General features: G+C 40.2%; 1 protein-coding gene across 50 annotated transcripts in view; it reads right to left on the bottom strand.

Annotated features, from left to right (window-relative positions):
* Window positions 1-26200, bottom strand: part of STAU1 (staufen double-stranded RNA binding protein 1) — a 98475-nt gene that overhangs the window by 42604 nt on the left and 29671 nt on the right. For 10 of the 50 annotated variants that reach the window (XM_085004210.1, XM_085004193.1, XM_085004199.1 and 7 more), the window contains one exon: window positions 12485-12555. Coding sequence is in view for 20 of the 50 variants with exons in the window: in XM_085004178.1 (XP_084860304.1) it covers window positions 2150-2274; window positions 4352-4556 (330 nt within the window). In the remaining 30 variants the exon portion in view is untranslated. Of the gene's footprint in view, window positions 1-2149; window positions 2275-4351; window positions 4640-12484; window positions 12556-21726; window positions 21971-26200 lie in introns of those variants that run through there. The other 40 variants (XM_085004208.1, XM_085004200.1, XM_085004188.1 and 37 more) reach the window with 8 other exon arrangements.

Below are 26200 nucleotides of genomic sequence, written 5' to 3' on the forward strand. Positions count from 1 at the left end.
AAACACACATGCCCAGGGATTTCAACTAAAGACCACAAGAGGAGACCCAGGTATGTGTATTTACAATAAACTCCCAAAGTGATTCTGATATACTTTAAGGTTTGAGACTCACTACTTTGAAACTTTTATTCTTCTAATTTTATCACCAAATGTCACTTTATTTCATTTACAAGTCAAAGCACTAGTGATTTGAGTATGTCTAGGTCATTTAAATTCAAGGGCTGACTTGCCTTCATAGCTGATTTTTCTTGTAGATCTTAACTTCAGGATTCCCTCAGCGCACAGCTTTCACTAAAGGGGAAAAATTAAAGAATCCCTCATCCCCCTTGAAACGTTAGAGGTCTCCTGTATTTATGCTGCAGTTCAAAAAGTTACTCATTTAAGCACCAATAACATGAACGCAAAACCCTGTCAGGCCTGAGAAGTCAGGTCAACCAGCAGAAGCCTGCAGTGCTGTCCCATCCCAGGGTCATTTTCGTGATCCTTTCATGGAAAGACATTGAAGGGGAAAATGCTAAAACAGAAAAGAGTTAATTTCATGATCAGTTTTGACTTTCTCCAGGACTGTCCCGTTGATGCTGCTGCCACTCTGCTGTCTTCTGTGTGGAGGGTTGGTAGTGAGGTTAGATCTTGGTTCAGACAGAATTAAAAGTACACCAGACCTCTGACTTTTTAAATAGTTTAACAGTCATCTAGAAGGAATCACTTTTCCTTTGAACAACTTGTAGGTTAAAAAAAAAACGTAGTTACAGACTGAACACAGAGCCAAATTACCTTAAGTACTAATAGAGTTTTCAAGTGAGAGAGCACGTATTTGAAAAAAAATACCAGAAACAGTTAACAAAGGGAATCCCAAAGTTAAGGTCTGCAAAAAAAAATCCTGTAGAAGAAACAGAACTATTATAAAAAACAGCCAATTGCCTTCTAAAGAAATATTGCAAATATAATTATGCTTTAGAATAAATTAAAACTAGCTCCATGTGAGTGGGAAATTTCTGTTTTTCTTAAATGCATGATTGCTTAGTAATAATAACAACTACCATCTCTCAAGCATACACTAAGTGCCAGGCACTGTGCTCTACGCTTTAATATACATTCTCACAACAGGCCTAGCTGGTAGGTATTATTATCCCCATTTTACAGATGAGGAAACTGAGGTTCAAAAAAAGTAGCAACTTGCCCAATAGCACACAACTAATAAGAAGCTGAGATTCAAATCTAGATCTGTCTGGCTCCAAAGGCACCTAACTGCACTATCCTATGGTCCCTATTTATGATTGTGGTTGATGTTACTTTTAGTCAAATGAAAAGAGAAACTTGCTATCATTCAAGGTTTGAGCTTTGCCTGTCAAGAAAAATGAGGCTTAAGGAGACATGTAACTTATCCTTTTAAGATTATATTATCTTACTGCAAGGCTAGGATCAGAAACAGGAGCCCAATTCCCCCTCATACCAAATCCTCTCATATTAGAGCTGCAAAAGGTAAAGCCAGATATGCAAACATTTAAGTTCCAAGATGTACATTGGCACACATATCAAACAACCTTAAAAGACTGAACTCTTGAATAACAAGTAGTAAAAATTCAAATCTCAGTCAGTCTTTCATTCTCTAAGATGAGGGGAATGACAAGGATACTGAAATCAGAGACAATCCAAAATACACACCGGGTGACTGATTCCTACCTCTCAGGTTCAAACCCTGTATCTGGATTGCTAGCAAGTGGCAAAACTGATTTCCTGCTCACCTGCTCTCCCTGCCCAGTCTAAGGTACACGTGCACGTGCAAACAAGCAGGAAAGGAGCCAGAGGAAGGCTGTAGCCAGGAGGCTCGGAGCCTGTAAAACTCACAGGAAATCATTCGCAGGTACTTGGGAATTGTCTCTATTCAGAATCTTAAACAACCACACACTAATTGGAGTTTTAAAAGCCAAATATCCCCCAAAAGATGCATTATCTTTTCTTTGACCCATTCTGCAAAGATGAAAAAAGAAGCGACTTGCCAAAAATCTGTACTTTTGCATCTCTTTCAGACAACCTCAGCAGTTAAAAAATACGTATTTTGAATCAGAGCACCACTTGCAACTATATAAAAAGAAAGAAAACATTCCTAGTGGGTTATAAACGCACAAGCAGTATGGACAATATTTACCTTACAGTGAGCTGGACCTTGCTCACGCAAAAGCTTATACTCAGGCTGAATCTTGTTGAAACGGGCTAACTCATTCACAAGACACATTGGGGTTTTCTCTTTGGGGTGTGCCATATTAGAAGGAACTGAAAAATAATGTAAGAGCATTGAAGTCAACTAGTAGCATATAAGACTGTGGCTCTACCAGGGATATGAAAAATGAAGGTCTAAGGATTCAGAGCAGCCGTGATGCAAAACTGCAAACCACACTGGGGGCACAGTCTGAAGACACAGCCAGATCTTTTCTGAACCAGTTGAAGCCCGGTAACCTAGGAGAGGGTGTGTCTTCAAAAGAGAGAGAACAGAAGTCAGAGGAATAACTAAATTATGGCAGGCACGCAAGATTTGAAATCAGATGAAGCACTGCTATTATACACAAAGGAATAACCAGGAGATCTTTTGAGCAGAGACACACACACACTGGTTACCACAACAGCTGTCAACTGTACCCTGTTCGTTATTTCACAAAACGCAACATGCCAATACCATTTCTCAAACAACGACTGTCGTTTTCCACACAGCTAACTTCTCATTCTTGGTACGTCCTCTAGTCTTATCACCAGAGGCTGCCATCCTCAGGCTTTATCTATTTCTGACAATTATACAAGAAAAATAAAATGGCTTTGGCAGACAGGACTTTTATAAAATTAACAAAATGTGGATATAAGAACACATGAGAAGAAACAGCAATAAATCCCAGAGGACTGAAATAGTCTGTGCCATTTCCTATTAAGATGGCATTCAAATGGCAAATCTGGGGAACACTGACTCTTTAGGGGACTATAACAAGGTAAGAATGCTATTTGGTGAGCCAGTCCAAGGAAGTCTAGAGGTAGCATGATAGATGCCATGCAGATGAGAGTGGGACAAGGTAACGCTCTAAGAACAGATTTAAAAAGTAAAGAAAATGAGAGGATGAAGGAGGAAATGCAAGCGAAACTGTCAAGCATATTGAGTTGAAAAGAATTTGTTAGAAGGTGACTCTAATATAGAGACACCCATGCTGATACCCCATTTAATTGGTGTTGCAACTTCGGCGGAGGCAGGGGAGGTTTGGGAAGCAGAATATTGTTTTCAGGAGGTTCTTTTTTCAGAGGTGTCATATCCTTTCTGATGAGTGAGAGTATTTAGTTCGGTTTAATTTCCTAATATTCAAATATGACTGCTTCTCAACTTATTTCCTTTCAAAAAAAAAAAATCTCTGCTTCTTGGGAGTTCCTTGGTGGTCCAGTGATTGGGATTTGGTGCTTCCACTGCTACGGCCTGGGTTTAATCCCTGCTCTGGGAACTGAGATCCCACATCAAGCAGCTGCATGCTCCAGCCAAAACCAAAAAAACCAAAAAACTCTGCTTCTTTGTTCCATTTCTAATTGGTCCACACTATGATTTCGTAACTACCTCTGGAACCTCAACTTAAACTTACTTTTTCAAAATAAATATTAATGAATGGTAACACACTTTTGCTTTCCAGTAAATCTGGCTGCTCCCATGCTTGGGATAAATCTTATATATATCCAAAAAGGAGGCTTACACCTACAAGTCAGTTCTGGGAAATAAATTTTTTTTTTTTTTTTTTTTTTTAGGGCTGCACTTGCGGCATATGGAAGTTCCAGGCTAAGGGTCAAATCGGAGCTGTAGCTGCAAGCCTATACCACAGCCACAGCAACGCCAGATCCAAGCCACATCTGCAACCTACACCACAGCTCACAGCAATGCCAGATCCTTAACCCACTGAGTGAGGTCGGGGATCAAACCCGTGTCCTCACAGATATTAGTTGGATTTGTTATCGAGAGCCACAACAGGGAACTCCTCTGGGAAATAACTTTAAAAGCAGAAATTTTCCCATATAGTAATGAATATCCAAAGTAGTATTTATTATTCAATTCTTTCTGCCATCCACCACTTTATAACACAGTAAACTTTATAGTTTAGTTTCCAATTTTCTTTCTCACACTTCAAAATGGTCTGTCCAAGGCCTCCATCAACCCAATATACAAACAAGTGTTTCATATCTGGGATAAAGAAGTGTGGGCAGTAATACTTTCTTCTGCTTCCTGAAGATAAATGTGTGAGAGCTCCCTACATCTGCAATCTACTTATCAGATCAGAACACAGGCTAAGAAAACATTTGAAACAGAAGACACTTGGAGTCATACGCTTACCTGCAGCTGCACTGGTGGATGTAATAGATGCAGAGGGTAAAGCAGAGTTTTGGATAGGTCTACCTGCATTTTCAGAGGGCAGAGAGCTAGTAGTAGAAGGAATACTCATCAAAGGCTGTGAGAGAAGAGACTGGTTCTTGTTCAGTATTTGGCTCCCTGAGAGAGCAGCAGATGGGTTCTGAACTTGCACTTGAACTTGAGACATGGTCACTTTCAAAAAAGTGAACAACTGCAGGTAAACAGCTTTCAGTGCAGGTTAATTCAGTGCTATGAAGTCTAAAGTTCTACCTGAAAGTTGTAGGGAAAGAAAATAAAAAGATAAATTATAGAGGAGATACGTAATTGCCAATATTCAGTCAAAACTGGTGTCACCTACTCAAGTATGAAAATAGCCCCGTTTAGTAGGTAGCTATGTTGATGTATTAGAAATGTGTTTCTCCTTGTTATATGGTAGGTTCACTAGCCTTATGACTTTCTCATAGTGTTTTTAAACAACTTATAATACCCACACGCTCTGCATGTTTATTTTACAAAGAGAACCAGCAGGGTATAATATTTATTGTTGAATATTAAGAATCATAAACCACAGCTTATATTCAAAAATGCAAATTTAAAAATATGAATAAGTTTTCTATTATATATGCAATACAGTAAAGGTTTCTGATCTCAAAATGATAAGAAGCTGAAAGCAAAATGGATTGGTAACACCATTAACAGGTGATTAAATACTGCTTCCATTTTAGGGCCAACTACTTAGGCTGGCACCCTGAGAGCTTTCCTTTAAGTTGACTGAAGAAAGAGAGGAATTCCTCACGTTTGCTGTTTCTTTTTCCTTATGATGATAAAGATCTCTTTGTTTTCACGAGAGGTTTGTTTGAGATGGTCATATTTATTTATAGGCCCCAAACAAGAACTGAGGCACCCACATCAATGCTCATGACCCTGAGAAATTATCTGAATAGGAAAGAACATTCTATAGTATTTGTACTATTAAAAGCAAAAGTGGAGAGGATGAAGAAGAGAGGAAAAGATTTCAGACTGGCAATTTTTCTACTGGTAGCGGGTAGAGCCTGAGGAACAGAGGAGACTGTTTACAGCATCTTCCAAAGGCCTTGCATCTAAAGACATTTAAATTTATTCATGAGTCAAAAATAAGGGCAGTTCTGCATATTTTCATGGCCATCCTTCGAAAAGCTGAAAATGTTTAAGTCAAAAGTACTAAAAAATAACAAGCAACAAAGAACAGAAAAAGCCAACCAAGCAGAAAGCAGCAAACTAACACATCTATTACAGGGTAATTTTTGTTACTTTAACTTTTTTTTAAGTCTCAAAATGATTTTTTTTTTTTTTTTTTTTTTTTTTTGTCTTTTTGCTATTTCTTGGGCCGCTCCCGCGGCATATGGAGGTTCTCAGGCTAGGGGTTGAATCGAAGCTGTAGCCACCGGCCTACACCAGAGCCACAGCAACGCAGGATCCGAGCCGCGTCTGCAACCTACACCACAGCTCACGGCAACGCCGGATCGTTAACCCACTGAGCAAGGGCAGGGACCGAACCCGCAACCTCATGGTTCCTAGTCGGATTCGTTAACCACTGCGCCACGATGGGAACTCCTCAAAATGATTTTTAATTAAAGCTGAACCTCTAGAAAGACATGAATGACCAGAGCCATTAAGTTACTTGAGAAGTCCTGGCACATTCTCTCTTGCTGAGAAAAAAAAGAACCATAAAACTCAAAACAAGACAAACAAAAGTCTTAAAATATGACTTTGGTTAGTAGAAGCATAAACTTTACCTTATACCACAAAATTCCCCAATACTGTAGTTGTTCACTGTTTACATCTGGAATCAGAACAAAATAACAGAGATCCACTGAAGATCAAGATACCAGTCTTAGCAGACAAGCTGCCGGTGTCAAGAAACAAGTCCAGGAGTTTCCGTTGTGGCGCAGTGGTTAACGAATCCGACTAGGAACCATGAGGTTGCGGGTTCGGTCCCTGCCCTTGCTCAGTGGGTTAACGGTCCGGCGTTGCCGTGAGCTGTGGTGTAGGTTGCAGACGCGGCTCGGATCCCGCGTTGCTGTGACTCTGGTGTAGGCCAGTGGTTATAGCTCCGATTGGACCCCTAGCCTGGGAACCTCCATATGCCGCGGGAGCAGCCCAAGAAATAGCAAAAAGACAAAAAAAAAAAAAAAGAAACAAGTCCAGAACCTTTTAGAGGTCAGCTAAAAGGTTCATTGTTCATGTGCCACAGCTGCGGCAACACTGGATCCTTAACCCACTGCGCCAGGCCAGGAATTGAACCCATGCTGCTGCAGAAACAATGCTGGATCCTTAACCCACTGTGCCAGAAGGAAGCTCCTTAATTTGTAGTTTTGAATTCCTTGCTTCATTGTTATTTCATTCAGATGCCAAAATATAAAAATTTCTCTATCAATCTTCCCCTTCTTTCCCTTATTCACTCTCTCTCTTTTTTTTTTTTGTTTTTTGTTTTTTGTTTTTTTTTAGGGCTACAGCGAGGCATATGGAGGTTTCCAGGCTAGGGGTCGATTTGGAGCTGTAGCCACCGGCCTACACCATAGCCAGAGCAACACCAGATCCGAACCGAGTCTGCAACCTACACCATAGCTCACAGCAACACTGGATCCTTAACCCACTGAGGGAGGCAGGCCAGGGATCAAATCTTCGTCCTCGCAGACACTAGTCAGATTCGTTTCTGCTGAGCCATGATGGGAACTTCTCTTTTTAAACTGCCTTGAGGGCATTTTTCTACCCTCTCACAAAAAAAAAAAAAAAAAAAAAGAAAAGAAAAGAAAAGAAAAATTATTTACAGTGAACTCACAACTTCACAACACCAACCACAGGTCACAGGTTAAAATATAAGCCAAAAGCAAAGTGTCTACTTTGAAGTCCACTCACATACCAAGAGTAACCCAACTCTCCTCTGGGTTGGCTCTCAGTCTAAGACTGAATGAATGAACTAAATTTAGAAAGGGTGGGACCCAAAGGGATCTTTTTTGGCTAAATATTCTCTACAGCAGGCCCACTGCCTGCATTTCCAGTCACAAACATAAATTCATAGGTTTTTTAATTAAAGTTTTAAAATAAAGATTGCCCCTAAAATGTTAACCTCAAGTACATCTGGAATAGTTATTCTTTCTAACAGTTAGTTGAAGCAAGGAATTCAAAACTACAAATTAAGGAGTTTCCTTCTGGCACAGTGGGTTAAGGATCCAGCATTGTTTCTGCAGCAGCATGGGTTCAATTCCCGGCCTGGCGCAGTGGGTTAAGGACCCAGTGTTGCCGCAGCTGTGGCACATGATGTAGCCTCAGCTTGGATTTGATCCCTGGCCCTGGAACTTCCATAAGCTGTGGGTGGAGCCAAAAAAAAATTTTTTTTTTTTTAAATTCAACAAATAGTACTCATTTTTAGTCACTTACTAATTTAACATTTCTATGTGTCTTTAAAGCCTGAAAAGAAAATCTAAAACAGCGGTTCTAAAGAGGAGGCAATTTTGTTCCCCAAGGACATTTCACAATGTCAGGAGACACTGTTTGGTTGTTACAATGACAGAATGGGAGAACCTACTGCTATCTAGTGGGTAGAGATGCTATTTCAAGTACATATGTAAGAATCCACAAAATCTTACTAATGTATTAAGTAGCTTATATTCTCTGACAGGAAAAGAAAATCCCCTTTTCATCTCAAAGGCTCTTAAAAAACTGACACTGATATTTTACCTCAACAGATGCTCCTCTTCTAAGAGAAGCCAGGCAACTACCACAGTTATGAATGAGGGGAAATTAATGGTTTACCCACATAATTCAAAGGACAAATAAGACTTTTCACCACTGTTGTTTATATATAGTTCATAGACACATTCAGGGGAAATCAGAGAATTTCAGAGATACTACTTCTGTATAAATTTAGACCCTTCTGCTCGACAGTACTCCATCCTGAGATTAAATCCTTAAATCTAAACTTAACTTTTCCTTCAAACCTGTCTTTAAGGATTGTTGTCCATCAGATAAACAAGGGACTCAAGAGAGATTAAACTGCTTTATTAGGGTCTTCTTTTACAAGAAGAGTATTTCACACAGAGTAAAATCAGGATGAAAAGTTTGAAACACAAAGATTTCAGGTTTCCCCAGTGTTGGAAACACCTTTGACTGTTAAGTCTGTGTTGTGCCACCTGCCTCCTGCCTCCAGCACAGATGAGAATCTTTTATCTCCTGATTTTTTCCTCTTTGAAGAGCCTGAGACATCAAATCAAGAAAATATGTCTATCCTATTCTTAAATCATAAATTTATGGAGTACCCGGAAGCACTGTAACACTAGAAGAGGTGCTATGATAAAGTTATGGGTACCGCTTTTTAAAAGATTCCTAATTTCAAGTCCCCCTAGGTCCTAACTTTGGCTTGGTGACATAAAAATCTCCTAAAAATAGTCTCACCTTGGTTGGCAGCTTCCATTTCTCAAGTGTCAAGTACTTTTTAACAGGTTGTAGGGAAGGGAGATACCTCAACTCCATAAAAGCATTTTTAAAAATTACACATGTGCCAAAAAGTGGTCAGGCACAAAATGCATATTTCTAACTCAGCAATTAATCTATTACAGTGGGCCCTACTGAGAGCACAGTCTGAGTAATACACAAAAAAGGCAGATCCTTCTGAAAACATTTACAGTACCACCTGCAATAGTACTTAGTCCCAATTACTTTTTTGATAGGCAAGAAATAAATTTATTAAGATAGGATGCTTATGAAGATGCAAGTGGGCAGGTAAGGAGGCTCTGCCTAATCAGTTTCAACTAACAGATTGTTAAATTACTGCAGCAGGAAATACCTACTTCACCAATTACAGAAAAACATCATTTTTAATATCCAATTTTTAACAGGATTAACACATGAAATAATGAAGTATTTATACTTTTATGTAATGAACACCTCAGTCTCCTTCGTAGTAAGAGATGTTTGCAAACAAGACATGTTCTTTAAAAAGAAGGGAGGAAGAAAAAGAAAAATGTCATCCCAATTCAAGCTTTTAGAAAAGCAAAAATTTTGCACTAAATATCCCCCCTTCTCACCTTCATTACATCTTATCTAGTATGAGTACAACAGCTACAAAGGAATATTCCAGTTCTTCACCATGACAAAACATTAGCAGTACCAACAGCTATTTTAGGATATATTCATTTACTATTCAACAAAAATGTATTAAGCATCTACTGAATGTGAACCCTTTTATGGCATTCTCAAGTGCTACATGCTGTGTTAAACTTTTCCTCCAAGACACAAGAGACCTCCAAGCAACCAACTGTACATCTATTAATCTATTCGCTATGGTTTCTGAGAGGCTTCACTCTCAGAGAAACTTTGTCAACAATAACAGAAGTTAAGGAATAAACCATCATTTCGAGAAAAGCCTTCAAATACAACTAAAAAACATCCACACCATCCCCTTACAACCCCCTACAACAGTTATTTCCAAAATCCTTTCTGACATATCTTTCTAGCTGCAATGTATTTGTATGTTCTCTGCAGGTCAACTCACTCCCCACCCACCACCATACACCATACCACCCTATCTTCACCTTCCTCTACCAGTGAAAAAGCAATTCACTGACTCCAAACATTACCCAAACACCTGCAGGCAGGACAACAACAAGTACAGAAACATGGCAATCGCTATCAACCTGCATAGTGATTTTCAAAAAGACAATGTCAATGTCAAGCTAATAATGTCCAAAAGCAGCCCACATAGCAAGTCACACAATAATAAAAGATTCCTGGGAGTTCCCGTCATGACTCAGTGGCTAACAAATCCGACTAGGAACCATCAGGTTGCGGGTTTGATTCCTGGCCTTGCTCAGTGGGTTAAGGGTCAGGCGTTGCCGTGAGCTGTGGTGTAGCTCACAGACGTGGCTCAGATCCCGTATTACTGTGGCTCTGGAGTAGGCTGGTGGCTACAGCTCCAATTAGACCCCTAGCCTGGGAACCTCCATATGCTGCAGGTGCGACCCTAGAAAAGGCAAAAAGACAAAAAGAAAATAATAATAATAATAATAATAATAGATTCCTGAAAAGAAATATGACAAATTACCTAAAAGAAGAAGGAAAAAAAGACCAAAATGTACTTGGTGCTCAAGAGAAAGACACAGGACAAATAGCCATGATGAGGTACAATCACTTGCAAGACAATAAAATGAGCCAAACATAATGCTTGGAAACAACCCAGCCTACTGAAGACCTTTGCAGCCAATACAAGTGACTGACTGTGGCTCCCCTCTCACACTTGGCCCAATGCCAAATAGAAAAGGGAGGATTTTCTTTCTATGCAAATGTAGGGAGTGAGCTGCTAGGAGTTCCTGTTGTGGCACAGCAGGTTAAGGACCTGGTGTTATGTCTGTAGCGGATAGAGTTTGATCCCTAGCCTGGGAACTCCCATATGCTGCAGTTGTGTCAAAAATAAAATAAAATCTAACAATAAATCAGTACTTTCTAAAAGATAATTCATTATTAATTCTTCATCATAAAAAAATCACATCATACTATATACTAAAGTAAATTAAAAATTCACCTCGGCAGCATAACAAGCCGCAAACCTTATTGTCTTTTCCAGGTCTGAAACCCTATCGAGTTCCCCTCTTCCCTTCCCTAGGAGAAACTCTTAAAAATAACTGAATGCAGAGGTCCCTGGTGGCCTAGTGGTTAAGGATTTGGTGTCATCGCTGCTATGACTCAAGTTCGATCCCTGGCGTGTTGGGGGCATAGCCAAAAAAACCAAATAACTGAACACGTATTATTTTTGTAAATATGGACATGTTTTTAAGCCAAAATGAGTATCTATTTGTGATGTGCTAGAAAATTTTAACAGTAGTATTATGTGACATATTTTTGAATAAGAAGGGGTTTGGTTCAACATAGTTAACTGACTTTTCCTTTCAGAAAACAGAAACTTTAGTCCGTAACCATGTGCCATCTATCTAGAAATACAACAGCATTTACCATCATCTTCATGCAAAATGGACCAGTACCAAGATCTAGTTTCTAAGAAACCAGTCTTGCTGCTAAATAGCAACCAACAACGTTAAATTAGATGAAACTTCTGAGTTTGGGCTTTCAATTCTACTCCCAGTTCAGAGCAATTATATATCCAACTCTTGGCAATCCACTGCTTGGTGCCTCAGTTTCCCCAAAGCACTCTGTAATAGGCTCTTTTTTCTTTTTTTTGCCACGTCCCTGGCATGTGCACGTTCCCAGGCTAGGGACTGGACCTGCTCCACAACAGTGATACCACCAGATCCTGAGCCACCAAGGAACCTGTAATAAGCTCTTTGACAAAGTCTCAGTTGTAATAGTCTGAGAGCTAAAATACCGAAAGAATCCTAGGGCAGGGTAATAGTTATTTGGCTCTTTGAAATGAAAAGCATTATACGAATTCGGTGTAATGAGTGCAAATCCATTCCCTCAGCTTTGTAAACATCTCTAAATTCCTTATGTGTCAATTTCCTCATTCTCAAAGAAAGTGGGGTTAACTTGTCTACTAATTACGACCTCAGAGATACAGTACGATGATGTGTTCTCAGCTAAAAAAACACAAAGTATGTCAGTGTTTGCAGAGTGTTTTGCAGTTTCCTGACGAAGGACTGTAAAATCTTATACCCTCTTAGGGTAAAACTTTTTTGGTTGAGATGATCACATGCAGTCAGTGGTAAATGGAACTTGTTTTCGTTCACAACAGAAAACAATGCTGAATTATTTCCAATTTTGAAAACCAAGTTTGACATAAACAATCTGAGACATCAAAGGTAAACTACAAAAGTTTCTATGACCAAAATGCTACTGACTGAGTTATGTTTAACGACACTTCAGTGGTCAATTTTCATGTCTCTAACACTTAAAGTATATGGCAGTGCTGGCTACAAGGTTTTATATTCTTGCCAATAATTTTCCCCGTATTTACTTTCTAATTAAACCTCAAGAGTAAAAAGAAATCAAACAGCATAAAACTTCTTCTGTGTCTCTAATATTACAGCCAGAAGTAAAAGCCATTTTCCACACAAGTCATTTAAGATTTCAAATATATTACAGATTACGAACAGGCCTGAAACTATAGAGCCAAAACATGCATACCTTAAAAATAAGCACTCTAGGAACAATGTTGTTTTGGTTCAGTTCTGAGAGGTTATGTGGTAGGGAAACTCCTGGAAAATAAGAAACAATAGTTATTGACTAAAACAGATCTTTTTCTGAAAATGAAGATAGACACTGCTAAAGTTTTGGGGAAACCTAAAATTTACAAGTATTATTCCCTACTTGCTTCTGAAAGTATGGTGTCATGGCTTGAAGCAGCACACTGTAGAGTCTAAAAAAGACACAACTGCCTGGGAACTAGGTAAAGGGTACTTTGCAGAGACACAAAGATAAGAGACAGTAGAAATTTCCTTAATTCTCAATTACTTTCTGCTAAGAGACCTATGAATACCTTGGAATTTTTAAAAAGGAACTGGACATCAAATACTGCCCAATCACACAAGCCAGAACTTTAAATTTTACAGTTTCCACACTGACTAAATATTTTATTCATAAACATTCTTACCATATGCTTGGTGGTTCAAACACAATTACATGGGAAAATTTACAAAATGGCACCTTGTACATAAATATTCTTGTATTAAACTGCAAAATATGAAAAAGCACATTACCTCTAGTAAATCCAAGTCATAATCATTCTTTAGAATTGGATTTCAGGTGACATAAGAATTTAATTCTCAATCTCTCCAGTCTCATTTATCTAGAGGCTCCCCCTTCCTTAAATAGCAGCTGACAGTAACAAATAGAATTCCTTACCTTGAGATGCTTTTTCCATTTTTATAACAAAGTAATTTTGCTCATTTTAATTTCACACTGCTATTGTGACTTAATAAACAACAAAAAGCTGTGCACTATCCAAATAATTTCAGAAATAAAATCATGAACTCTAATTGGTTCTATAGCATTTTATCAACCCAGGTTGTTCTTTCTATAAATAGTATACTATACTAACAATTTTCCAATCTAGAACCCTATTGTTCCATAAGCTCACCCATTCAAAAGACCAGCATGAATGGGAACTGAAAAGGCGTCTGCACAGCCCAAGCAGATGTCTAGGACTACCTAATAGAGCCCACGCTTTTTACCAGGAGGGGCTTCCCTCAATACGGAGCCCATCTATGCTGAAGGTTTACACTAGGTTTGGTTATCTAGTTTTCTCACTTATGGCAGATTTGGTAATCTAGTTTTCTAGCCCAAACCTGAAGTTTAAAATGAAAATCAACTATACTCAGTAAAAAATTAAAATAAAAATTAAAACAGAAAAAAGGAGCCAGAGTCAGACACAATGACAACGGTGAAAAGCAACTGCCAGCAACTAAAGAGCAAAGAAAAAAAGGGGAGGGAGGAGAAAAACAGCAGTCTGCAACCACTGGGATTTCAAGCATCTTTAACACAACACAAGTGATAGCTAAGATTCATATATTATTCACATTCATGAGCAAACTTTAAAAAAAAAAAATCCCCAATCATTTCCAAAGTCATCATGATTATGACCAATATATCAATACAGCACTTACTCCAAGCAGCAGAGAAGAGGGACTGGATTAAGCCCAACCTCCTTTCTTTCCCACTCAAGAAATATACTAGAACGCAAAAAGACTGAATTAAATTCAGTGTTTTATTCACTTACTCAACAAATAATTACTGAACATCTATTTGTAGGCACTATTCTGAGCACTAGGGAAAGAGGAGTACACAAATAAGATGTAGTCCCAGTCCTCATGGAATTCCCATTTGTATAAGAAATGGGAACATTTGAACCTTGAATTCAACACAAATTTAAATAATTCACAGTGGCTTTTTTATTTTTTATTTTGGCCACTCTGCAGCATATGGAGTCCCCAGGCTAGAGATCAGATCTGAGCCACAACTGCCTCCTATGACACACAGCTGCAGCAATGCCAGATCCTTTACCTACAGTGCTGGACTAGGGATCGAACCTGCATCCCAGCATTGCAGAGATGCCACTGATCCCGCTGCGCCACAGTGGAAACTCCTATGGTGGCATTATAATTAATAGTAACAAATCACTTATAATACACATCACCTCATAATTAAAAACACAGAGGAACATAAAAGGACCCTTGGCTGCAAGACGTTGATTTTAGAATACAAGCAAACCAGCTATTACACGGCTGTTTGGGTGAGGATCTGAGTTAGGATCCCAACTCTGGCACTCAGCTGAATTACCTTGAGCAAGTTACTCCACAGGCGTCAACTTTATAATATATTAAATAGATCCTTAACCCACTGAGTGAGGCCAGGGATCAAGCCCACAACCTCATGGTTCCTAGTTGGATTCATTTCCACTGCGCCACAACCGGAACTCCCAAAACTTTTTTTTAACTTTATTCTTTTTTATGTTTCGTGCTTAATAGATCAATTCTTAGTTAATAGGGAAATCAGTTCCTTGAAGCAGTCATGTTCCACACTGTAAAGTTTCACTCTACTACAAACCAAAAGGAGAGTTATTTACCTGACTATATTTGACAGTCATCTAGGTAAAGGGTCATGGAGCCTCAATGAGCAGGTTACACTGTGGAAGAACATAAACCTCCAAGAATAATCAGACTTATCATTACATATGAATTATCTTCTGATAGAGGAAAGGACTGCCTAGCATTCTGTACCAAATCACAACGGCATCAGCAGACAATGGCTCTAATTGTATCAGGGTGGAATCTGCAAGGGTAGAAAATTCATGCTTCAATTAATTTTAATCTATAGAAAGCATGGACTCCAAAAAAAGCAAAAATGTGAGAGAATCAAACAAGATCTAGTTAGATCACAAAGCTCATGCCTGAGGGAAGCCAATACAGTAACAATTTAAGAAGCATTATCTGCTCACTTCATTCAAAGAAAAGACATTTCTAACACCTTTTCATGATTAATGAGACACACTGCCTCAGGTGAGGTTAAACACAGAATGGAAACACATACACCATCTCACTAAACCCCAAATCTAGAGGCAGATTTAATTTTACTGAACTAGTCTTTCAAAACTAGCCATAGAGATGACTGACACCTAGCTGGAGAATCAAAGAGGCTTCCTATTCAGGAGATCATTGAATCAAAGGAATTAAAAAAGAAATTGTTTAAGAGGCAGTTCAATACCAAAAAGAAAGTTACATTAAATATTCTGGATATAATTAGTCAGGAAATAATGTTAGAAATGGCTGGGAAGCAAAAGAACAATAATCCTATAAAGCAAATTAGAGGAGTTCCTGTTGTGGCTCAGCGGTAACGAACCTAACTAGCATCCATGAGGATGAGGGTTCAATCCCTGGCCTTGCTCAGTGGATTAAGGATCCTGCATTGCTGTGAGCTGTGATGTAGGCCTGCAGCTGTAGCTCCAATTCAGCCTCTAGCCTGGGAACTTCCATATGTCATGGATGTGGCTGTAAAAAGATAAACAAATAAATAAAAGGTTTAGTTAACTCATTTTCTATAAAGCAGAATAATATTCTAAAGAAACAATTTTCTTAGCAGCAACCTTGTCCACAGTTAAATCATTTTTATTAAACTTCACGAAGGCTTAGAGCAATAATTTAGGGAAAAGCCTTCCTCAACACAAAGGCTAATGAAACATCCTCCTCCCCATTCATTTCTAAGCCCCACCCCCGAATTTTGAATCCATTTTAAAAGTTTTAATTTGACTGCAGCGATCTACCACAACAAACAAAAAGAAACTGTAAATCTTCAAACTATTTCAAAGAAATGACAAATAGGATTCATTTAAAAGACTGAGTATTACTGAACCAGACTTTTCTTCCGATTTGTCTAAAGTCCTAGTGAACAAAATCCATCCTAACTGCAGTGCGTGGGAGAATGGGGGAGAAAACACTGGTAACCCACAAAATAAATTATCCTAAACAAAAAGCACCTGAGAATAATCAGGAATGAAGTGTGGTTCAGAGCAAAGAGCTCAGGACTCTGCTCCAGTTACCTGACCTCCCAGATGGGCCTCAGTAACTCAGCTATTATGACCCTTCCTCTGCAAAGACACTGGGGACTATCAGAAATACGACAGTAAAGCATCTACTTCAACCTTTGGCAAAAAGGAAAGGCTCAATGAACAGCAGCTTTTATATTATTACATAAATTCAATCTGACCTTTCAGATTCCTTTGCTGCATCAAATAACTCTCACCCTGTAATCCTAACCTGGCACATGGTAAGAGCTCAATAAATAGTAGCAAATATTATTATCCAGCAAATTCACTAATCCTGTCCCTGGTCACATAAACATCTATAAATATAAACTTATAGTTACACACCACTTGAAAAAAAACAGTTTTAAACGGGAATAGAGAACATGCTAACTAAAAATCAGCCCACACTCACTCGGCAACCAGTTCTAATGCTACTTCAAATACAGAGACAATCTGATGAGCAACCATTTACATTTCGGGTTAAGACCCCAGCGTAACTAAATACATTTTCTTAGACTTTGTAGCCCAGTAGACAGGACAAATAGCCTCTAGGACAATTATGACCTCTGTATCATATTATAATACAATGATTTGTTTTGCCTCCATTACTGTCATAAACTCACAAAGTCGTCACACTTTAGATTCCAAATTAAACAGAAGCAGATGGGCTACAAACTTAATATTTAGAAGACCAATTTTTAATCGAAAGCTAATACATTCTTGGATAGATTTACTTTTTGCTTTCAGTAAATATACTCTGAGGGAGTCCCCTGAATATACTCTTTTAACAAATAACTGAACATGTGTTATTCCAGAAAATATAATTAAGTCTGAAGAGAACACATTTTTACCTCCATTTATCTGGTGACATAAATCACTTTACATCAACCTTATTCACAACCGTGGGAATGTAAATGTTTTTAAAATAAATTAAGCTATTTGTAGTATTTATTTTAAAAATATTCATATTCCCATAGCTGTAAATGAGGCTGATGTTGCAGTAATTTGCCCATTTTGCCAATTTTTAAAATAATTATCTTTGGTAAGGTTTTTCTTAGTTCAGATCATTAAGCTGTCAGCAAAACATATCCAAGACTTCCATCTGGTGGCATTTGTTAAGATCAACATAACTACATATTTATAAGCTGTATTATCTCCTTAGGTGAGAACAAAGGATTTGATTAATATTATTCAAACTTTGTAATACTTGATTTATAGGTAAGTACATCTTAGTGCAAAAGTTCACTGAATAATTTCCTTTAAAAAGTGAAGTTCTGTAATCAGAGCAAAACTGGAAACAGAAGTCTACAAAGCTCTTAGCTTTTAAACATCTAGGAATATCTTAAAGAACCATCTCAGTTTAAAAATTAACTGTAGTAGATATGTATGCTGTGTGTGATGTTATAATTTGCTTGGATATACGTTAAAAAATAAAATGGATGAATGAATTAAAATGGACTCATGGAACAAGCATGGGATAAAGCAAATACAGTAAACTAATGGCAGAAAGTAGGTGTAGATATAAATAGAGGTGTACACTGAAATTCTTTAAATTTTGTTATATGTGTGAAATTTTTAATAAAATGTTGGGGAAAAAATATAGCAACTAACATATCTTCTCATGGTTCAAACTCTAACTTGTAAATTACATTTTTGGGAACAGCGTAACTGCTTGATTTTGACTAGGTTTTTGTTTTTTTTTTTTAAAGGAAAAGCTCATGCAGAAAATCACACCAGAAGCATTTTAACCACAAAGGTCTGCTTCAAGAAGTTAATCTGAAACAATCTGTTATAGGTCTAATGTGAAACAAAATCTGTCATAAAATTCTCGAAACATTTCCGAAGGCCCCAAATTTTTATTCTGACAGAAAGAAAGCAACTCCAAAAGCTCTCATCTGAGAGGGAGGAATTCACGTTTCCCCAAATTGAGGAATTCTTTGTTACTAAATACGTTATCAAATATGATCAAGTTTGCAGACTTATACACAAGGCCCCTAGAATTGATTTGTGACATCCCTCAGAAAGACACCTTTTTCATGAAAGTTTCATCTTTATGGTGGTGAACTGTACTCTTTCTCATTCCATCTAGCAAGAGGGCATCAGAGAAAACTGTCCTACAAGCTGAGACCTGCTCTGTGCCTCCTCTTTTATGTACTCTTGTTGTCCTATGGGGAGAGACTCTGGATGAAGCAGCACAGTATGGCCCCATGTTTAATGATTACACCCAGAATTGTTAACGGGTTAGACTTCATAATCGGGGGAAGGGGGAAGAGGAGGGAACTCTAGGAGTCAGGCTCATTTCTAAATTTAAGATAATCTGTATATAAATAGGCTTTCTGGTTAAATCTTAAAAGACAGCACTTGAGTCTAAATAAACTATTTATGGTTACAATTCCAAATACTTAAGTTTTACTTAAGGCCTACTGGGAAGCATTAAGTATTTTTTAAAATAAAGTACATTTAGTGTCCTTTCTTAGACACCAAATTAGTTGTTCTTTTCTCCCCCTAATTTTAAGAAGTATGCATATCCCTCCTCATCTCTGGGTTCTAATAATTAAGTTAAATATTTTCAGTGTACCTGATCAAGCTCAAAAGTAAACCTACACAATTGAAATAATGATATTATAGGTCTAAAGTTGAAAACTGTTCATGATCAGAAATTTGAAAAGTAACAATGATAAACATAATATTCCTGTCAACTTCCATTCTAGGAAAGATCTCTTTTTAGATAGGAAAGAAAAACATGAACATTCATGCTGTGAATTCATTCATATTTACTGAATTAGTTTGTAAATTCAGCAGATGGGAGGGACCAGTCTTCGCAAAGTAATTCAACAACAGTTTTGAAATCAAATATCTTCTGCTCACTTCTTAACCTAAGGTGATAGCAGTGTATTTACACAACTACTGTAAAGAAACTTTGCAAGTTTCATCATGAATTATTAACTGCAGTTAACTCTGACACAAAGTTATTTCCCAGGAAAAGTAGTTTAACAGGACTCCATCAAAACAGAATTAGGGATATCTGTATTTCTGACTGCTTTTCAATTACAGTCATTAATAGTTCAAGAATCGTTGCTTTTGTACTCAAAGAAGCAAGGCAGTATTTTGGACATGACTTTGAGGCAGGTAAGTACTAAAACAAGTGCTGCTCATTTTGTTTTCTGCTGTAACCAAGTATAACCAAGTATAAAGAGATAAGAAGCCCAACAAACAAAATGAGAACTATGATTTCACTAAAATTTTGTGACAGATTAAGAGTCCAGGGCAATCTGGTAAAATATATGATATTCAGGATTTACTTCACCATAACCCAGTTTGCAGGACAGGGTGCTACATAGAGCAAGACTGACCTTGGCTATGGGTTAATAATTATCAAATGTGAGCGACCAATACATGGGGGTTCACTATACTCTTTGACTTTTTTATGTTTCCCATAATGAAAAGTTTTTAAAAATTAGATTATCGACTGTAATGTTAAATAAAACATTTCCTTGACACAATTTTTGACATGGCAGAAGACATGCTTTGTATTGCTTATATAGCTGCTTACTTGGGTGTTTTTAGAGTCATGCAAAAAAGACTTTAAACAACCTCCTGATGGTAAAGACTACGTCAGAAGATTGTAGGAAAATGTCAAAAACAGGGAAGCCACTTTGCATCCCATGTATTATTGAGAGATGGGTGTAAATCAAAACGGTTTAAATAAATAAGGAAATTTACTACCTAAAACAGTCCTATGCTATAGGAGAATCATTCTGTAGAGTCAACACACTCCTTTACTCTTTGTAAATGTGAACTTCGATGAGTTGAATTTACTTAACGAAAGACACACCTATTCACCTAAGAACTCACTATCTTAATTCTCTTAAGAATTAAAAGAAACTCACTATCGTTAAATAAAGGTGCTGTTTTAAAAATCCCACCTGTCACCAGGATAACAGAAACTGCTCCTTCTACAATCCAACTGTATGTTTAGTTTTTACTTCAACAAGCTGCAATGTAATCTACATTTGGTAAGCATACTGATTTCTAAAAGTCCAAAATACAACCAAAAACCTGGCCTATCTTTCCACCACCCTCTAAACAATTAAAGCTACAAGCAGAAGGGAAGAATGACCTTAAAAACGTCCCCACAGCCAGAGAACAGAGGCAGAACAGACTGAAGCACACATCTTCGCCGGAACAGAAGAAAACTTCCACATAAGCAATACTGCAACACGGAGGTGGGGCAAGAGCTTAAAAGGAAAGTCGGCCAACAGGGACGAAGGAAATAAAAGCAAAGCTGCAGTGAAAAAAAGTTAGAAGTTAGAGATGCAGCGCGCAAGAAAAGACAGACATTTTCCAGCTTCGTTCACCCTCCCTCCAGAGCCTAACACACAGCAAGTGTTCAGAAAGGTTTTTCAAACTCAAGAAAACTTTCCCAGAAATGGAATGACAAGAAGAAGCCGGATGATGGCAGAAAAAATGGGCAGGCTGCTCATACTGAGGGAGCTGGTGAAAACCTTGCAGTTGGCTCAGCAGAGGCGATAGAAGTAACAGCGTCTATCTTTTACAGACGGCCTGCTTACAGAGTGTCCCAATTAAACGTACGACCCTTTCAGATGTTAACAACCCAAAACAATGCCCCGGCGTTGGCTGTGGGCACGCTGGCTGAACGTTTCTGCCTCTAAAGAAACCCAAACGGGTAGGTAGGTCAACTTCTGTCCAGTCTACCCATTAAGTTATACCTTAATATCACGCTAATAAATTATGCAGACGGTTTATTGGGACACGCTGTGGGTCTGGCACTCTGATAAGCGCTTTACACGCCCTATTTCACTGAACCTTACAGCCTTCAGAGGCAGGGACAGCATTAGCCCCTTTTTCCAACCAAGACACAAAGAGTTCCAGTGACTTGCCTAAGGGGAGAGCGCTGGGACTTGCAAGAGAGTTGGACACCTGGGCCACGCTCCTAACCATTATGCTACAGACCCGGCTGGAGAGATTCAGATGCTCCGGACCTCAGGGACTTGAAGCGGGGATCCTCTCACCCCCCCGCCCCGGGAATAACTTCGGCATCCCAGCGCCAGAAGAGGAATGAGGAAAGGCGGCGTGGCACCTGTTTCTGGCCCCAGTAAGGGCTGGAGGAGCTGGGGGCGCCCGGGGTCCAGGCCGCGGGGCGCCCCGAGACAGGGGGCGCGGGAGAACCCGCCTCTCCGCGAAGGCCCCGCAGGCGGGAGAAAGGCCCGGGGAAGGAGACTGGGCTCGCAGGCCCGCCGAGGCCTAAGCCCCACCCGCCGCCCACCTCCCCGAGGCCGCTGCGCCCGCGCCCGCGCGGGCCCCGCCAGGCCCGGCCCGGCCGCCTCACCTGGCTGCTGCCCCGAGCTCGTCCCCCGGCCGGCGGTCCTGGGCGGAGGCGACGACGAAGAGGGGAAGGAGGAAGGAAGACGGGAGAGGAGGAAGAAACGGCGGGAGGGAAGAGGCGGAGTGGCGGCGGAGGAGGCGGGCGCCGCCGGGCCGGGGGTCAGAGGAAGGGGGAGCCGAGCCAGACGCGGCGGCCGCCGGCGCAAACGCTGAAGAGCCGCTCCGGCGCCCGCAGCCCGGCAGGAAGTGACGGGGGAGGGGCCTGCGCCCGCCCCCGGCCCCCGCCCGCCTCCATGGCCAGCCTCAACCCCCACCCACTGGCAACTAGAACCACAAGTCCCGGCGGGCGCTGCGGCGGCGCCTGAGCTCGCAAGGCACGCCGGGATCCGGGCGGGCAGGAGCCTGGTCCTGCCTGAGCCCCTTGGCCTGTTCTGGGCCCCGAGGCCTGCTGGGAGTTGTAGTTCTGCTGGGAGTTACGGTCCGTCCGCTGGATCCTGACGGATGGGCCTTCCTTTCCTCCTTCCGCTTCGTTCTTCCCTTTTTCCCTCTTCGTCTTTCCTCTTTCTCTCCTTCCCTCAGTTCCTCCTCGTAAATGTTTATTAAACGCCTTCCACATGCAAAGCACTGCTGCAAGAGCTGAAAATATAGCGGCGATCAGACAAAATTCCCTGCCCTCATGGAGCTTACATTCTAGTGAGAGTGAAACGCATAATAAAATCAGAAATAGCTGGGTACTATTTCTTTCACCCAGCTCTAGATAAACCAGTTTTTTGCAGCCCTCTTATAGGAGAGATTGAGGTTTGGACGTGAGGAATCTTGGACCTCTGGAGTCACACACAGGCAAAAAATGATGCAGGCACTGGCAGAGGTGCAGGGAACAGGCTGAGTGAAGAAATTGCAGCTGTCCAGGCCGGCTCTCTGTTGCTCATTCTAGGACTGCTTCAACACTGTTTAAAAATAGCTTATTTTCTCGCTCCCTATCTCTCAATCTAACTATTGCTCAATCTTTCTTAACAAGGCAATATATTTTAATTTGCATAAGCTCATGATATGAAATGCTGCAGCTGACAGGACCTTGCCCTAGCTACTGGATGGAAGACTCCTTTCCCTGGACCAGCAGGCTCCCTTACTTTGTTCCTTATAAACTGCAATGAGAGGAGTTTCCTGGTGGCTCAGTGGGTTAAGGATCTGGTGTTGCCACTGCTGTGGCTTGGGTCACTGCTGTGGCATAGGTTTGATCCCTGGCCCAAGAAGAGCCAAAATAATAAATAATACAATGAGACAATTTCAGGATACTAAAAACAGTCAAATTTCACTGATTTATTTAGTGCCCATCTAAGACAGGACTAGGCAACATTTAGATATTGTCCAGCCCTCTGATAAGGTGATTTTTTTCTAACTTCCAAGCAATCTGGATCCCATAGCTCACCTGGGTAAAGAAGCAGACCCAGAGGGGTTTCCCTAAACCCAAAGCTGAGGTCCCTGCCCAATCAGACAAGCTCTTCAAAGGTTCAAAGGTAGAAGAGAGTGTTCTATCCGTTTTACTATCACCTCTGGAGAACCAAGAGATGAATCTATGACTTCCAGTCTCAAGTTTCTTCCCTCTGTATACATATTGAGGGAGAGACTGCTTGCTTTTTTTTTTTCCCTAACGCAGCCATTGGATTTTATCCTATGACTTGGGCCTCAGCAGAGCTGGGTTTCAGTTTCCCTCTTAGTTAAATAAGGACAACAGCTTACCAGGGGTCATGAGAATTACAGCTTGGTGCCCTGTCTCATCTTCCGCATAGAAAGCGTGATAGGTTGCTCCTCAGTGTAGTGAAGGCCGAAACTGCTCTGAGCAGCCAAGACTCCTACCTACCTGTTCTTGTTAGTGACCCCTCATTCTGGGGATCATTTGTTCTCAGAACACTGCCTTCCCCTCTCTCCCCCAGCCTCCCCAACCTCTGATTTTTTTTTTTTTTTTTTTTTTTTTTTTTTTTTGCTTTTCAGAGCCATGCCTGTGGCATATGGAGGTTCCCAGGATAGGAACTACACTACTACCCAGTCTACACCACAGCCATAGCAACTCGGGATTCAAGCTGCGTCTGCAGCCTACACCACAGCTCACAGCAACGCCAGATGCTTAACCTGCTGAGTGAGGCCAGGGATCAAACCTGCATCCTCATGGATACTAGCTGGGCTCATTACTGCTGAGCTGCGACAGGCACTCCAACCACTGATCTTTTAACCGTCTCCTGCAGTTTTACCTGTTCCAGAATGTCATATAGTTGGAATCATGTGCAGCATGTAGCCTTTTCAGATTGGCTTCTTTGACTTAGTAATATGCATTTAAGGGGCCTCCATTTCTTTTCATGGCTTGATAGCTCATTTCTTTTTCTATTTTTTTAACACATACCTTAAATAACAAAAAGTACAATCTTTAGATAAAAATCAACTTCTCACAGGGCTTTTATGAGATTTGCATGTTCCCATTCCTTATTAAAAATACCATATAATTTATCTTCTGGGAAAGAACACAGGATTTAGTGTAACTTACTTAATGGTCACAATTACTTCCACCTTCTTCTTAAGAAAAATAAATAATTCCTGGAGTTCTCATGTGGTGTAGCAGGTTAAGAATCAGGTGTTGTCACTGCTGTGGCTCTGGTTACAGCTGTGGTTAAGGTTTGATCCCTGGCCTGGGAAATTTCATATGCCATGGGTGTGGCCAAAAAGAAAAAGAAATAATTCCTTTATTATTTGGCAAGAATCAAGAAGTCTTCTGGCCCTTGTAAGAGAATCTGACTGAAGTCTATAGGTAAATACAGAGAAAAACAAATTCAAGTGACTCACTCCTGAACCCCAGCCAGCCCATGGCTAACTTACACCTCAGTTAAATACAATTCCTTGGCTACACAAAGTGACAGTTCAGAGTTGTTCTTTTAAAAAAAAAAAAAAAAGGAATATTAAATCTTCAAGTGCTTGTCATTTTTCTTTTCTTTTTTTTTTTTTTTTTTTTTTTTAGGGCTTCACCCACAGCTTATGGAAGTTCCCAGGCTAGGGGTCAAATTGGAGCTACAGCTGCCAGCTTACACTACAGCCATAGCAACTCAGGATCTAAGCCACACCTGTGACCTACACCACAGCTTAAGACAACACCATATCCCCAACCCACTGAACAAGGCTAGGGATCAAACCTGAATCCTCGTAAATACTAGTTAGATTTGTTTCTGCTGTGCCACAACAGTAACTCCTCTCCTTTTCTTTCTTTTGTACTTTTATTTTTATTTTAAATTATTTTTGGCCACACCCAAAGCATTCAGAAGTTCCGTGGCCAGGGATAAAACCCATGCCATGCCATAGCAGTGACAATGTTGATCCTTAACCCTCTGAGCCACCAGGGAACTCCCCATATTTTTAGTTTTAGTTAGTTGCTACCATTCTAACACACACATTTGGGTTTATGTCATTTCTTTTTTTTTTCTTTCTTTCTTTTGGAGGTTTCCAGGCTAGGAGTCAAATCACAGCTCAGCTGCAAGCCTAGGCCACAGCCACAGCAACTCAGGATCCAGAGCCTTGCTGCAACCTACACTACAGCTCACATCAACGCTGGATCCCCAACTCACTGAGCGAGTCCAGGGATTGAACCCTCGTCCCCATGGACACTAGCTGTGTTTAATACAACTGAGCCACCACAGGAACTCCAAGGTTTGTGTCATTTCTTAAAAATGAGGCAGATTTGGCTGCAGAGCCTACTGAGTGGTAGCTGTGCCCCAGAGATGGATATTTTTATTTCACCACAGTCCCTGCCCTTTGTGCATGTGTCATTTATATTACTTTCCTATTTCTATTGATATTGGAGTTTGCAATGCCTGGCCTACTGTGTATTTGCATGAACTGAATGCTGGTCTATGAACTGAAGACTTGTCAGAAAGAGAGCAGAACAATCTCCAGGTGCAGCTGTCATAAGCACAGGAAGTAAAGGCACATGGTGTCATGAGAGCTTCATGACACCCTAGACAAAGCATCCAGAGGCACTGTAGCTTTAGCAAAGATCTGAAGAGACGTGTAGGTGGTAAGGAGGCAATAGCAGTGCAGGTGTTCCAAGTAGGAAGGAAAGCATGCACAAATCCCTATGGTAGGACATATGTGGCCCAGGTCCTAGTTACTATGCTACAAAACAAACCACTCCCAAACTTAGGGGCTTGAAAGGACAGTAATCGTTTTATTATCTCTTGTACACCTGTGGGTCTGGAATTTGAAAAGGGTTAGTTGGGTTCTCCTAACTTGGGGTCTCTACTGTGAGCTGGACCACTGGGGAATAGGACACCTGGGTGCTGGCAAGGCTTCTCATTCTTCAGAAACCCTTAAGGCCCATCCATGTGGTCTCTGCATGGGCTACTGTGAGCTTCCTCACCACATGGCAGCCTCAGGGCCATCAAAGTGTTTACATGGCAGCTGAAGGCTTCAGGAGTGAGCATCCCCAGAACAAAGGC

Source organism: Sus scrofa, chromosome 17, assembly GCF_054392235.1.
Source record: "Sus scrofa isolate SSC_HxYL_T2T_F1_AM1 chromosome 17, Sscrofa_HxYL_maternal_Yorkshire_Landrace_v2.0, whole genome shotgun sequence".
NCBI lineage: Eukaryota > Metazoa > Chordata > Mammalia > Artiodactyla > Suidae > Sus > Sus scrofa.